Source organism: Notamacropus eugenii, chromosome 1, assembly GCF_028372415.1.
Source record: "Notamacropus eugenii isolate mMacEug1 chromosome 1, mMacEug1.pri_v2, whole genome shotgun sequence".
Lineage (NCBI taxonomy): Eukaryota > Metazoa > Chordata > Mammalia > Diprotodontia > Macropodidae > Notamacropus > Notamacropus eugenii.
The window spans coordinates 290953010-290965750 of NC_092872.1; the positions used below are offsets into that span (position 1 = coordinate 290953010).

The 12741-nt window shown below is 54.6% G+C and overlaps 1 protein-coding gene across 5 annotated transcripts in view; it reads left to right on the forward strand.

Moving 5' to 3' along the window:
- The window catches only part of INPP5A (inositol polyphosphate-5-phosphatase A), a 227238-nt gene that overhangs the window by 24185 nt on the left and 190312 nt on the right, over positions 1 to 12741 (forward strand). Inside the window, exon 1 of one of the 5 annotated variants that reach the window (XM_072629122.1) lies at positions 666 to 917. The exons of the other annotated variants lie outside the window; for them this stretch is intronic. Coding sequence (XP_072485223.1) covers positions 681 to 917 — 237 coding nt within the window. The 5' untranslated portion in view covers positions 666 to 680. Of the gene's footprint in view, positions 1 to 665; positions 918 to 12741 lie in introns of those variants that run through there. 5 annotated transcript variants of the gene reach the window in all.

Consider the following 12741-nt stretch of genomic DNA (forward strand, 5'->3'; position numbering starts at 1 on the left):
CCTTGTCCAATCCCCCAACTCCAGGGTCTGCCTTCTTCCCCCACCCCCACAGCCTCCCCCACCCTCTCCCCAACCTCCCTAGCCCTAACCAGCCCCAGGCCTGCCTTCTCCCCCCATCCCCAGCTAATTGGTTTTGAACCCTTGGTCATTTGCTATTTCTCCTGCCCCTGCAATCTGCTCCCTCCAGGCCCTTCTGCTCCTCCCTTGCCAGAACGTTCTTGTGGCTTGGCCGGCTTCCAGCTCCCTCTCCTCTCATCCCCTGCCCAAACAGCTGTCACAGCGATGGTCCCCAGACCCAGGTCTGACTCCGAAGCTGTCACTGGCTCCCTGGGGCTTCTCAGATGAGCCTCATGCTTACATCCCTTTAGAATCTCGCTTGACGTCTTTTTTGGAAGCAGACCTGGCACATCTCCGTGTTGAGGAAAGCCTTCTGCTGAACCCCCCTGAATGGGGAAGTGACTTGCCCAGGGTCACTGAGTGTAGGCCTTGACTGCCCTGGGCCTGAGACCAGCTTCCCCCAGCCTGCTCCATGTAACTCTCAAGCAAAGGCCAGCTTTTGGTAGGAAAAGCTGTGAAATCACTTGTGAATTCTTGGGTGAGTTGAACTGATTGCCGCATTGCCAAGGACAGAGGCTGTCCAGGCCCTGCTGGACATTACTACCTTGGGATCGTCATGCTCTATGTGTCTGTTTGAAATCCTACTTTTAAACAAAGAGCTCTCAAGTTTGATAGCCTCTGTGGGGCGGGGCCCAGAAACCTTCCCAGGCCAAGCAGCTGCAGAGTCCTCGGTCGGCTGCGGACTCTGGCCATGCTGCCAGCTGGAGGAGGGAGGGCTCAGTGGGTGGAAGCCAGGAAGCAGTGAGAAGCTGGCGGTGGGGAAGCTGGCTACAACTGGCTCATTTGGAAACAGTCACAGAGTGAGTGTGGCTCAGCGGGCTCTGTTAGCGCAGAAACAAGTTGGTGGGGCTAGCCAACAGGGTAAAAGGGTCACTGATCTCACAACAGTTTGGGGGCTTGTAACAAGTCATCCCAGCTGCATACTGATGGGCTCAGGGCTTGGCACCCGTCCTTGGTGGGCAAGGGGTGATAGGAGAGCCTTGCTGCCTCTTTTCTCACTGCTTCTTATTTGGGTTGGAGGAGTGAAGATGACTTTCAGTGGAGGAGGAAGAACCAGAGGGCAGCCAGTCTTAGGAATGTCACTGTGATCGGGGGGCCTCCCTGCCCATGGGAGCTGGGCCGGGTCAATCGGGGGCAGGGAGGTTGTTGTTTGGGTCTCCTTGGGTGTGCTTTCAGCATAGCACCCTGGCCTTAGGGGCCTTCCCTGGGAATGGAGGCATGTCTGTGTGGGCCATGTACCTCTAGCTCCTCTCCTGCTTTCCTCCAAAGCCCCTTTCTGAGTGTTGGCTCCTGTGACTCCCCCCCCAGGGGAGTATGTTCATGCATGTGCGTGTATGTGTGCATGTGTGTTTGTGTTTATGCATGTGCATGCATATGTGTACGTGTGCAGTGTGTGCGTGTATGTATACATGTGTATACATGTGTATGTGTGTGTGTGTGAGAGAGAGAGAGAAATGGAGAGAGGGTGGTCACTTGCTGAACTCTCTTATGCCTCCTGGTAGATGGTGAGTGTGTGATGATGGGATTCACCACTTGCTCTAGTGTGCTGGGCAGCTCAGACATCTTGAGTAGATAGACAACCACCCAACTCTGTGATGGGTTTTGGCCTGATGCCCATGGAGTCCTTTCTTCAGAGTGACTCTAGTGAAGTCGTTGGGGAGGAGAAGTTGACCCCTGGAGCCTCTGGCCAGTTATGCTGCCTCCCTGGAATGGGCTCCATTGGGGACTTCTCCCCTGACCCATTGGAGATGCCTGAAGCTTCTGGAAACTCCCTGGAGACCAAGGGTAGTGTGCCTTTGGTGCCTCCTGGCTTTGGGGTACAGTCAGGCAGAAAGATGCCCCAATACTGGGCATGCTATCTGCTGTGAATGTCTGGTGGCCTTGGTGGGTGAAGTGGGTACCTCTGTGGATCAGCTGTCAGCCTGGACTGAGGAGAGAAGCTGGCGGCTTGAGGGGTGGCTCCCAGGCCAGAAGGCAGCTCTCCATGGGGCCTTATTATTCTTGAACTGGCCTTGTGTTTTCCTTCCTTCAGAAAGGTTTTGGCATCTTTTAGGGGTGGCAGATGAGGTCGTGGCTGCTGCTGTTTGGGGAGCAGGAACATGGGACCTGGAATGCCCCCTCGAGGCCTGCTTTCTCCTTGTGGCTCTCCTCAGAAAGCTCCTGATGCTTGCAGTCAGGGCTCAGGCATCTCCATGGCCCCAACCTCCTTTCCATGTTATATGGAAGGGGTACAGCTGATGTGAAGGATCCTGAAACTTCATGAACCCCAGGGCTGCTGCTCTCTGCTGGGCCTTTCATCCCCTGTGATGGATGATCCAAAGTGAGTAGGTGCCGCGTGCTGCATGGCAGCCACAGCTTATACCCAGGATCTTTGAGAGACAAGAGAGAGGAGCCGCCTTTAGTCAGAAATAAAGAGCATTTTAGGCAGTGAGACCTTCAGGACCCGTAACCCTAAATGTGCGCAGGGAATCGTGAGTAACTATCACAAGGAAAGCAGTCCTGTCCTCAGCCTCAGTCTCCAGAAGGGACAGCTCACCGATGCCGAGGCTTCTCTGCCCAGGAATGCAGCGAGGATGGTGGCCTGACTGGGAGCCAGCTGTGCACTCAGGGCTACTGGGAGTCAGATTAGGAAGCCAGCAGTATGGAATTGGAAGTCCTCAGAGACCGGGAGTACCTTTCCCCTGCCTCCTGAAAGGGTGTGGGCTTAGGAGGAGGGAATGCATGGCCCGCTCCTGCCCAGCTAGCTTAGTCACCCTTGGGCAGGCAGCCTGGAGGAGGCAGCTTTGGAGAGATCCTTTGGGAGGGGGAAGCAGTCAGCATCAACAGAGTGAGGGTTTGCAAGCCAGACACTCATGGCATGGATGCAGAGGTCAAGGCCGAGAATTTTGGGTGCCCAGGGTCTGGGGACTCTGAATGCCAGACTGAGGAGTTTGTGCCTTGTCCTGGAGAAGGCAGGGAGACTCTGGACATGGGCTTCCTTGATCGTCTTCTTAAGGAGGAACTGAGAGGGAAAAGAGGGCTAGTGGCCTGGTAGACTGTCCTGCGATCCTCCTTTGGGCTCCCCAGCCTCAGGCCCCTTACCTGATGGGGTGGGTGGGAGGGCAGTGTGGGGCCGGGCAACATGGGGCCGGGCAACATGGGGCTGGGCAACATGGGGCCATGAAGTGTGTGCCTTGGTTATCTGGGGATTTGGGTTCAAATCCTGGCTCGGAAACTTGCAAGTCCGATGAGCCTGGGTGACTTAGGGCCTACTCTGAACCTCAGCTTTGAAAACTCCTTTCTTTCCAAATGATTGTTTCCAGTTAATACTAGATTATTTTCCCTTCTCTGTCCTATCCCCTCATTGGGAAACAAAGTCCATGTGACCAGTGGGCATAGTTAGGCCAACATCTCTGTAAAAGTACACATGGAGTCTGTCAAGTGGCAGGTAGGTTTGGGCAGCTGGCTTTCCCCTTGCTTTTCCTGAGTTGTGGCTGATCCTTGCTGCTGGAGATGGTGGCCCTCAATACACAGGGCTCTGCTTGCACAGGACATCATTGCTTCTGGCGCATCAGGACCTGTTGCATCCTGACCCTGTTGTCAGCTTCATCCTTCCTCCCTCTGTTTCCCAGTTCTTGGCCCAGGTGAGTCCTTTTCTGCCCTTTCTGTCTCTTTATGGGACAGTCCTAGTGGGTGTGTCACTGGGTCAAAGGGAGGCCCAACTAGGGAGACTAGGGGAGTTCCAGCTTGTCTCCAGAAAGCCCGGCCTGGGTCACAGCCTTCCCGACAGGCCTCACTGGCCAGAAGTGCTGGCCCAGAGGGGTCAGTGACTTGCCCCATGTCACATAGATACTTAGGAAGGTCCCCTGCTCCCACTATGTGGCTCTTCCTGGGCCAGGCTGAGGCCTCGAAGGGCATGGGCAGCGTTTGGGGCATTAGTGCCCAGGGGTTGATTGAAGCTGGCACTTTAACTCGCCTAGGGTCCTAACTTGAGAACTGAAGGGCCCTCTGAGGCCACGTAGACCCACCCCCCTCATTTTATAGATGGAAAAGCTGAGGCAAGAAGGGTGAAGTGACTGACCTAGGGTCACACAGTGAGTATGTGTCTGAGGCCAGATTTGAACTTGGGAAGATGTGTCTGACTCCAGGCCTTGCGCTCTATCTGCTGTGCCACCCAACTCTCCCTCATTTTACAGAGGACGTCTTGCTGGCACCTCTCATCTGACAGTAGGAAAACTGAGGGTCCCAGAAGGGGATCCAAGTCATCCTGGTGTCCCTCTGCATGGCAGAGGAGGGATTTGAACTTGGCTCCTCTTGTGTCCAAAGCCAGTGACCCTGCCTGCCCAGGACCTGCCTCATCACAGGGCAGTGGGCTGCTGGAGAGGCTATCTTGGTGCTGGAGGTCTCGACGCTGCCCATCCTTGGACCCCTCTCTGTGCTCCAGCCTGGGCCAATGCCCACCTCGCTGAGCCCTCGGCCTATTCTCTTCAGTGAGTGGCAGTTGGGCAGAGACTCTCTGTTGGGTGAACTCCCAGGGCTGGGAGCAGGGCTGCCCTCCCAGAGCTCCAGGGACCCAGCAAGCCTGGCTTCCTGTCCAGGAAGCAGCAGCTCCCACCTGGGCTGTGTGGGGTCACTCTGTGGCTTTGATTTGGAGGCAGTCCTGAGATTCTTTCATCCCCAGAGCCTTTCCAGGTCACAGAGGATCTCTGCAAGGAGAAGAAAAGCCTATGTGTCTCCGTCACTCCCAGGCTCTTACCCCCAGAACTCGAAATTCAAGGCTACAGGTTTTTCTGGGCAGCTGCTGGAGAATGAACTACTGTGGGCATTTACAGAGAGCTGCAGCCAGACCTGGAGGGAAGAGAAGTCCAGCTTGATCCCTGAGTGACTAGGCTGCCCTAGGGTGGCAGGCCATTTGTTGCCTGCAGCTTCTGGCTCTTTTGGCAGGAGAGCTCGAGCTGAGCCCTTCGGGGTGGGGTGTGTGCTGAGTGCCCAGGCAGTTATGGAACTCACATTGGCATCAGTGGGGCAGGGAGTAGGGACTGGGTTGACGGAAGAGGAGAACAGAGTGTGCCAATGATTGGTGCTTCTGGCCCTGTCTTTGTTACCTGAAGGCTTGGAGGGAGGCCCCCAACTTTGGAACCACAGAGAGGGGATGCTCAGCAGTCAGGGCGAGCCTCAGGGTCCTGGCGGCCAGATGGAGCTAACCATGCCCTACCACCTCTGTTTGGGGCCGTGCCTTCTCTTACTCCAGCAGCCTCCTGGCGGCACTGCTCCTACTTGCCCTGGTGGTCCAGCCTTCACGCTAGTGGAGGCATCTCCTCACTGTCCTCCCTGCCTCCAGTCCACCACCTAGATACTTCCCCTAAGACAAAGGCCTGCTTGCACCACTCCTGTGCTCACCCACCTTCCCAGGCTCCCTCCCTCTGAGAGAATTCAGGTGTAGATTCTTGACAAGAAAGATGGCTTCCTTTTCCACTTGGCGACTTCTTCCCTACCTCTTACCTTCATGAACTGGACGCTCTTTCCTGCCTTTGCATGCGCCATGCCTGGAACTAGAACACCTCCTTTCCCCACTCCTCCCCTTGTACCTCCTCAGTTCCCCAGCTTCCTTTCAAACATAGGCTAGGCCTTCTTCCTTCTCCATGCACTGCACTCCTCTGGCCATACCTGGTAACCCTCACACTTGCTCCTTCCCCCAGTGCCCAGCCCAGCTCTGGCCACATGAGAGGTGCTCGGTGAATCGAGTCAGCATGGGAAGGGATGGTGGAGAGAATATTTAGCACAGGTGCTAAAACTCATTGTGCCAGTGCTTGTCCCAAGGTCACTGGGCTAGCCAGTGTCGCAGCCAGGAATTGAATCCAGGACTTCAGACTGCCCATTACAGGCCCCTGACCACACACAAGCTCCTCCCCCTTAAAACGGTGGAGGAGGGTGCCTTGATGGTGAGACTTCTAAAGAGAGGCCTGTCTGAGGGGCTTCGGCCGCTGAGGCCACAGACAGGCATCTCTTTTCACCAAGTGAAGGCTGCCTGACTGCCATAGGCACTGGGTTGTGGCGTCAGAAACCCACTTCCTTGACTGAGCTGGCTTCCCGAGTGCTCTATCCATCATCTGTGTAATTTTGCCCTTAAGGGGATTCTTCCTGGGTGAGAGGCTTGATCCTCCTGGGAGGGGTGGCACGTCAGCTCCCAGAGGGCCGGAATCTGCCAGTGAGACAGGCATGTTTTACCACCAGAGTCAACTGTTCTGGAGGCCCCAGCTGGCCAAATATGGCCACTGGCCCGTTCCCTTGACTGGGGATGCTGGGCTGTTTGTGCTCTTGGCCCTGTGCCTCTGCCAAGTGCACGTTAGTGGGAGAGCCAAATGGAGGGGCTGGGAAGTTGGCCACCAGCCAGGCCCAGGCACCATGGGCCTCCTCTATCCACATCTCAGACCCTTGGTGAGGGCCAAGGCCCCATTGTCACCCGCTGCCATCCCAGGATGGCCCATATCAGCCTATTGGGCCTCTGTTGGGCCCGTGCCCTGTGTGTGCAGTGGTGAGGGCTCAAGAGGCTAGGCCGGGGCTATGCTCTTTCTCTGTCCAGCTTGGTGCCAGCGTTTGTTCCAGACGGGCTAATGATGTGGTGAGAGCCTCCTGCTCTGATTACCTTTGACTGCTTATTCCTTGCCTGTCTTCCCCAGGAAGAGAGGCTGCTTGTGTGGTGGGAAGGTCGGCTGCCCCTGGTTAGGAAGTTGGGAGCATCTCCCGTGGATACCTAGTGTGTGTGTGCATGCACATGTGTGAGTGTATACCCATGTGTGTGCATGGGCATACGTGTATATTTGTGTGTGCATGCACATGTGAGCATATGTATATGGACATGTTTTTTGTGTGTGCACATGTGTGAGTGCAAGTGTGTAAATGAGTGTGCATGCACATGAGCGTGGGGGTGGGCAGCGACCTGCCTCATCGGTCCCCTGCCTGACTTCTCACGCTCTTCCTGGGGCTGGGACAGCAGCCGCTCCACAGCAAGTGGTTGGTGTACCAGAGTGGGCATGCCTCCCTTCCTTGATCCCCACTCCCCACACTGGGGTGCTGCGATCTTGCTCCTGCCCTCATGGAGTTTACAGTGAGGGAAAGCCCAGCCTCGGCCTTGCTGGGCTCTGAGCCTCTTTCTCCTCAAGCCCTCGATGTGCTTGGCTTTCTGCCAGCTACTCTCCATGGTGACAGTGAAAGCTCTGAACAAACACTGTCCACCTGTTTGTTTTCATTAGCAACTGAGCTGGCAGGGTGGATGAATGCTTGCAAGAGGGCCGGCCGGTGTGGTCTCATGACTTGGGAGCCAGCCTTTTAGCATGATGGGTCAGGGCTGTGATCAGCTGCTATTTCCTCAACCTCTCATTGGGTTCACTGTTGGAAACCTTGCAAGTGAATCCCCTGTGACCTCTGCTTGTTAGTTGTGGAGCAGGTCAGGGTGGGAGGGTGCCATGGGAGTGTGGGTGCTGCAGGGAGGGTGTCACAGGGAGGGTGCCATGGGGGCGAGGATGCCACAGGGAAGATGCCTATGGTTTGCTTTATTGGTGCCTTTTGGTTTCACATCATTGGCTTTCCCGAGATGGCGCCTACCTTGCTGTTGAACCCTTTCTTGGAAGGGTCCCTGTCTGTGCTTCCCCCTCCCCACCTACGTTTGGTGGAGAGGAGGCAGAGGGCTTCACGGGAGCTCTCCAGGCCCTGGTTCCGTTGGCCCAGCTCTGCCTGGTGGTCAGCCACTTAGGGGGCTGTGGGCGTTGGTTTGTGCCATGCTTTGCATTGCTAGCATTTGCTTCTCCATTGTGCAGAAGTGTGCTTCTCTGTGGCCTCCTTTTCAACAGGACGCATCATTTTCTTCCCCAGCCATTTCCTTCTGCAGCTCAGTTTGGCAAAGAAGCCTATTCAGGTTTTTAGAAGAGAAGACCGTGAGGAAGGCACCAGATCCGTGGGCCTGTCTCTGCCAATCTGCCAGAGTCTGCCTTCCTCCTGCTGGCGTCTCTGGCTTCTCCACTGAGCACTCTGTTTTGTAAGCCCTTGGAAATTCTAATTTGAAATGCTAGACTGAGGCTGGTCCCATGTTCTGACACTTCATGTTTCTTGCTGTCATTGTGTTTGAGAAGGATCATCTGTCCTCACTGCCCCAACCAAGTAGGCTCAGTTATGAAGCAGCCACGTGTGACAAGGTATTCACCATTCTGTCCCCAGAGTCCCCCACCTCCCTGCCAAGAAGGTTTCCTTTTCCTGCTTTCATTCATGGGCTTGGTGCTTATGATAGCATCCTCCAGGTTTTGTTTTTGTTAGCAGACTTTTAAACAGAGAAGGCAAAGCCCCTGAAAGTTGGCTGTGCTTTTTGCATTAGAGTATTGAGGTGGGCTTTGGGATCTCCTAATCTGGCGGAGGTGGTGATTTCAGGACGGTGTTTGGCAGACGTGTAATCAGCTTTTGACCAGATGAAGGGGTGGCCCTTGGGGCAGGAGAGGTTTCCCTGGACTGAGAATAGCTCAGTGGACTCTCCAGCACTTGGGTTTCCATCCCAGGATTTCTTAGACCAAGCTTTCCTGATTTCTCCTGATGCAGTGGGCGATCTTGTCCCCTTAGAGGCAGAACATAGCAGCTGGACTAAAAGGTCTTGAAGGGCCTTCCAAACTCTGGTGATCATTCTCCATGCCCCAGAGATGGAAGTTCTAGGGTGGTCAGCAGATCATTAAGGGGACTGAGTTCTCAGAATGGCATGGGAACCAGCCCTGGTGCCTTATGGCCTCAAAGGTTCTGACCAGGGAGCTGTGCACTTTACAATTACCAGAGGCAGGTGTGGGCCACTGAGGAGGGATCATCCCTTTGCAAGGCATCTTTCTTGGAGAGAATGTTGTTAATGAAACCTTGGCTGTTCTGGAGCTCCCCAGATATGCATGTTAGGGAGGCCACAGCTGCCCTGGGGAGGTGATCTGGACTCCTCCATGGAGGCCCTGCAGACATCAGGGTCGACTTTCTGTAGCCTGAGCTTCACTTGGGCTCCCAGCTCAGAGCCTCCTATCTTAACCTTTGGCCAGCCAGCTGACCCCATCGGGCTCTACAGGTCTGTCCACAAGTGCCCTGGGCCCTTCCCTGCTCAGCTTTCTGAAGCCTGTGTCCTGGTCCTGTTTTGGCTTTCCAAGTTCTTGGTGGCTCTTGGCCTTTGCTGTCCTTTAAAACAGGAGTAAAGGACCATCGTCAGCAATGACAAGGGTGACAGTGTCTCCAGATTCTCTTGTAGGGGCTGTGGGGAGCCTTGACCCTTCCCCAACCCTTTCCTGTATCCCTGGCTTGTGGCCAGTCATTGCTCCTGGTGGCTGAGGTTGGCACCTGGTCCTGGTTGAGTCCTCTGTTTCCTCCTTGGTCTGTGACCTCTTGAGACCTCTGTTTCCTTCTCTGTCACACTGGAGGGGGGTGGCCCTTTGTCCTGGCTGAGATCCATGATCTTCTGGGGGCTTCTCTCCACTCCACACATGCAGGTGCCCTGTCCTGGCTGCCAGGTTCTCCCCACAGTTTGCACCAAACTGGTGTGAGCTCTTGAAATGACTTGATGTGGGTAGGGCAGCTATTTTCCTAAAGGATGTTGATCCAGGGCCAGAAAGGCCAGCTAGGCTCATCTCATTTTACAGGTGAGGAAAGTGAGGCCCAGGATCACCAATACGGGAATGGGGCTGGAGCCAACCAGGCATATCATCTCTAAGCTGTGAAGATCCAGGAGGAGGCTAGGCCAGCCTTGGGGATGTCCTGTTTCCATGATGTCATGTTGCGGGTTGGGAAGTTCAGGTGTATCTGTGGGTGCAGTGGCCTGAGCTTGGACCTGGGAGCTACGGGACAGATTTATTTGAAGGGTAGGTATCTGGAGGGTGGAAGCTGGCTACAAAGAGGGGAGTATTCATGGCCCTGCAACTGGAGGGACATTCAGTGGTTGATCAGTGAACCTTAGGAGGTGCTCCCTGGGTGCCAGGTGCTGTGCTACCCACTGGGAAAGCCAGGACAAACAGAAAACACAATCCCTGCCCTTTGGGAGCTCACTTCAGTGCAAACCAGGCAACACACAAGCCACAGACAGAGAAAATGGAAGGTCACCTCAGAGGAGGGTGCTAGAAATGGGGGTCCTGGGGGAGGTCAGCCCTTGGACAGGCACAGAGATAGGAGGGGGCATGCCCTGCTTGAGCAACCGTCTGGAAGCCAGTGCGACAGGATCATAGAGATCATAGAGATCATGGGGGAGAGAAAATTAGAAGATGGCAGCACCATGTTTGGCAAAGTCAGATGGATTTGGCGAAGATGCTCTTGAGGCAGAATTGCTCTCTGGGTGCTGACAGAGCGGCTCCAAGTCCCCCCTCCTTCAGGGTGGGAGGAGGCCACCATTCTGGAGCTCTGATCCCCACCCTTCTCCCATGCTTGCATTCACCCACTAAAAGCTTCCTCTGATTTTCTGTTTGTTCTTTTTCTTTCTTTTTGAATTTATTTAGTATTTTATTTTTCCCCAGTTACATGTAAAAACAATTTTTAACATTCATTTTTAAAACTTGAATTCCACATTCTCTCCCTTCATCTCTCCCCCTTCCTCATTGAGAAGGCAAGCAGTTTGATGCATATGTGTAGTCACGCAGAACACTTCCATATAAGTCATGTGGGGAAAGAAAAGGTAGACAACAAAAGAACTCTAAGCATGTAAGAAAAGTCAACTCCAGCAGTTCTCTGGGATTGGAGAGTCCTTTCAGCCTTGTCCTGGATCACTGCATTGCTGAGAAGAGCCGAGTCCTCTAGGGCTGATCCTGCCACAATCTTGCTGTCTTCCCAGGCTTTTCTGGGAGCATCCTGCTCATCATTTCTCATAGCACACTCCCATGCTATCAGAGTCACATAGTGCAGTTTGTTCAACCATTCCCGCCTCGATGGGCATCCCCTTAGCTTCTAGTTCTCTATCTGTGGCCCTTTTCAAAAGGGGTGACAGGGGCGGGCATTTCCACTGGGCTGAGGAGGAGCTCCTCGTGGCTGAGCATCCAGCTGGAGCAGAATGGCGGGCATTGGTGTTCTGCGAGTCTTTGTCTGCAGGTAGACTCTGCAGGCTTCTCAGAGCTCAGAACCTGTGTCCTGGGGGCACTGATGGTGCCGCATGTGCTCTCCCAGGTCTGTCCCATGAATGGTCCTCATATCTTGTTCTAGTGCTTTTGGCTGGCTTGTTAAAATTCTGGGAGCCTCTTGGACTGGAGGGGAGGCAGAGCAGGGCCTGGTGACTCCTGGGGGCCTCACTCAAAGCCATTGGCACCTTTATGCTTCCTGCTCCCATGAACCTCTGCTCCAGATGGTGACCTGGCACAAGCTAGGAGTGTTCATTCCACATGGTCAGGGCCCCAGGCTGTTTGCCCAGGAGCTTTCAGCTTCAGCCTTACCTGTTCCTGGAAGGACTCCTGGTCTCTGGGATGCTCTGTGGCTGTTTGCCATAGATGGGGTCCTTTCTGAACCTTGGTTTCCTCATCTATGATAAGTCTCCAGCCCCCTTGTCTGACCGTCGTCATCAGCGCATCAGAATCCCTGGAGAATCAGGATGCCAGCATTTGAGAGCCTCCATGTAGGTCACTGGGATGACCCTGTACAGCAGAAAAGGAATTTGAGGTTTTGAGCGACCTGGACAACTTGACTGCTGTTGGGATGAAGCAGCAGGTTTGGATTTGGGAACTGTGTTCAAGGCAGGTCTGGAGGGTTCTTTCTGCATGACCCTTTGGGAGGTTCTGTGATCACTTCTGTGGTGCCTCCTGAGCCCCTGCCCCTTTGCCTCTCTTATTCTCTACTCAGAAACTGGAAGTTGCTGCAATATCCAGTCTTTGGGACTGTGCCCTTATCCTTGGGCGGCCTCTGAAGCCTGGCCCCTCTGCCAGGGCTGTCTGGACAGGCAGGACAGCTGGAGTGATGTAAACTGTGGGGGCCGCTTCCCGCCTCCCCGCTGACTGACCGTTTGCTTTCTCCATTGCCTCGCTCACTTTGAGAGCAGGTTCTCCTCCCAGAGAGGACCTCAGGCCAAACCAGCCAGCTTACCAGTTGTTCCCCAGTGTTGGTGGAGGTCAAGGGGAGGGTTGGCAGACATCCTGTCCCAGAGACCCTCTCTGCATGCCCAGAGTTAGGAAAGGAGGCTTTGCAAGGCCTGCCAAGGCTGCTCCGACTTCTTCCAGAGAAGAGTTGCATGGAGCCTGGCTGCTCACGAGGCGCTGGCAGCCTGGATGGACTACTTGACCATTGGCAGTGACGCTGTGCTGGGGTCTATGCCACTAACAGTGGCCCCTGGTTCTTGGGCATTGCCAGGTTCACACTCACTCATAGTCAGGCAAAAGTGTGCATGCACATAAAGACCATTCATTCCCAGTGGCCTGGATAAATAAACATTCTGAATATTTTTAGGCATCAAATATTGACCCAGCAGCCAGAGTGGCTATCTGCTCCCTGCCGGGCCTGGTGAATGAAGGGGCAGGAGCCTCTTCTTCCCACCACAGATGGTTTTCCCTTGGCTTAGTCCTCAGGGAGATCAACCTTTAAGAAAACGGGAGACCTCTTGTCCACCAGACAGTGAAATTTGGACTCTAGAGAGTGTGAGGAGCTGGGTGGGGTGTCTCTACACTGTCC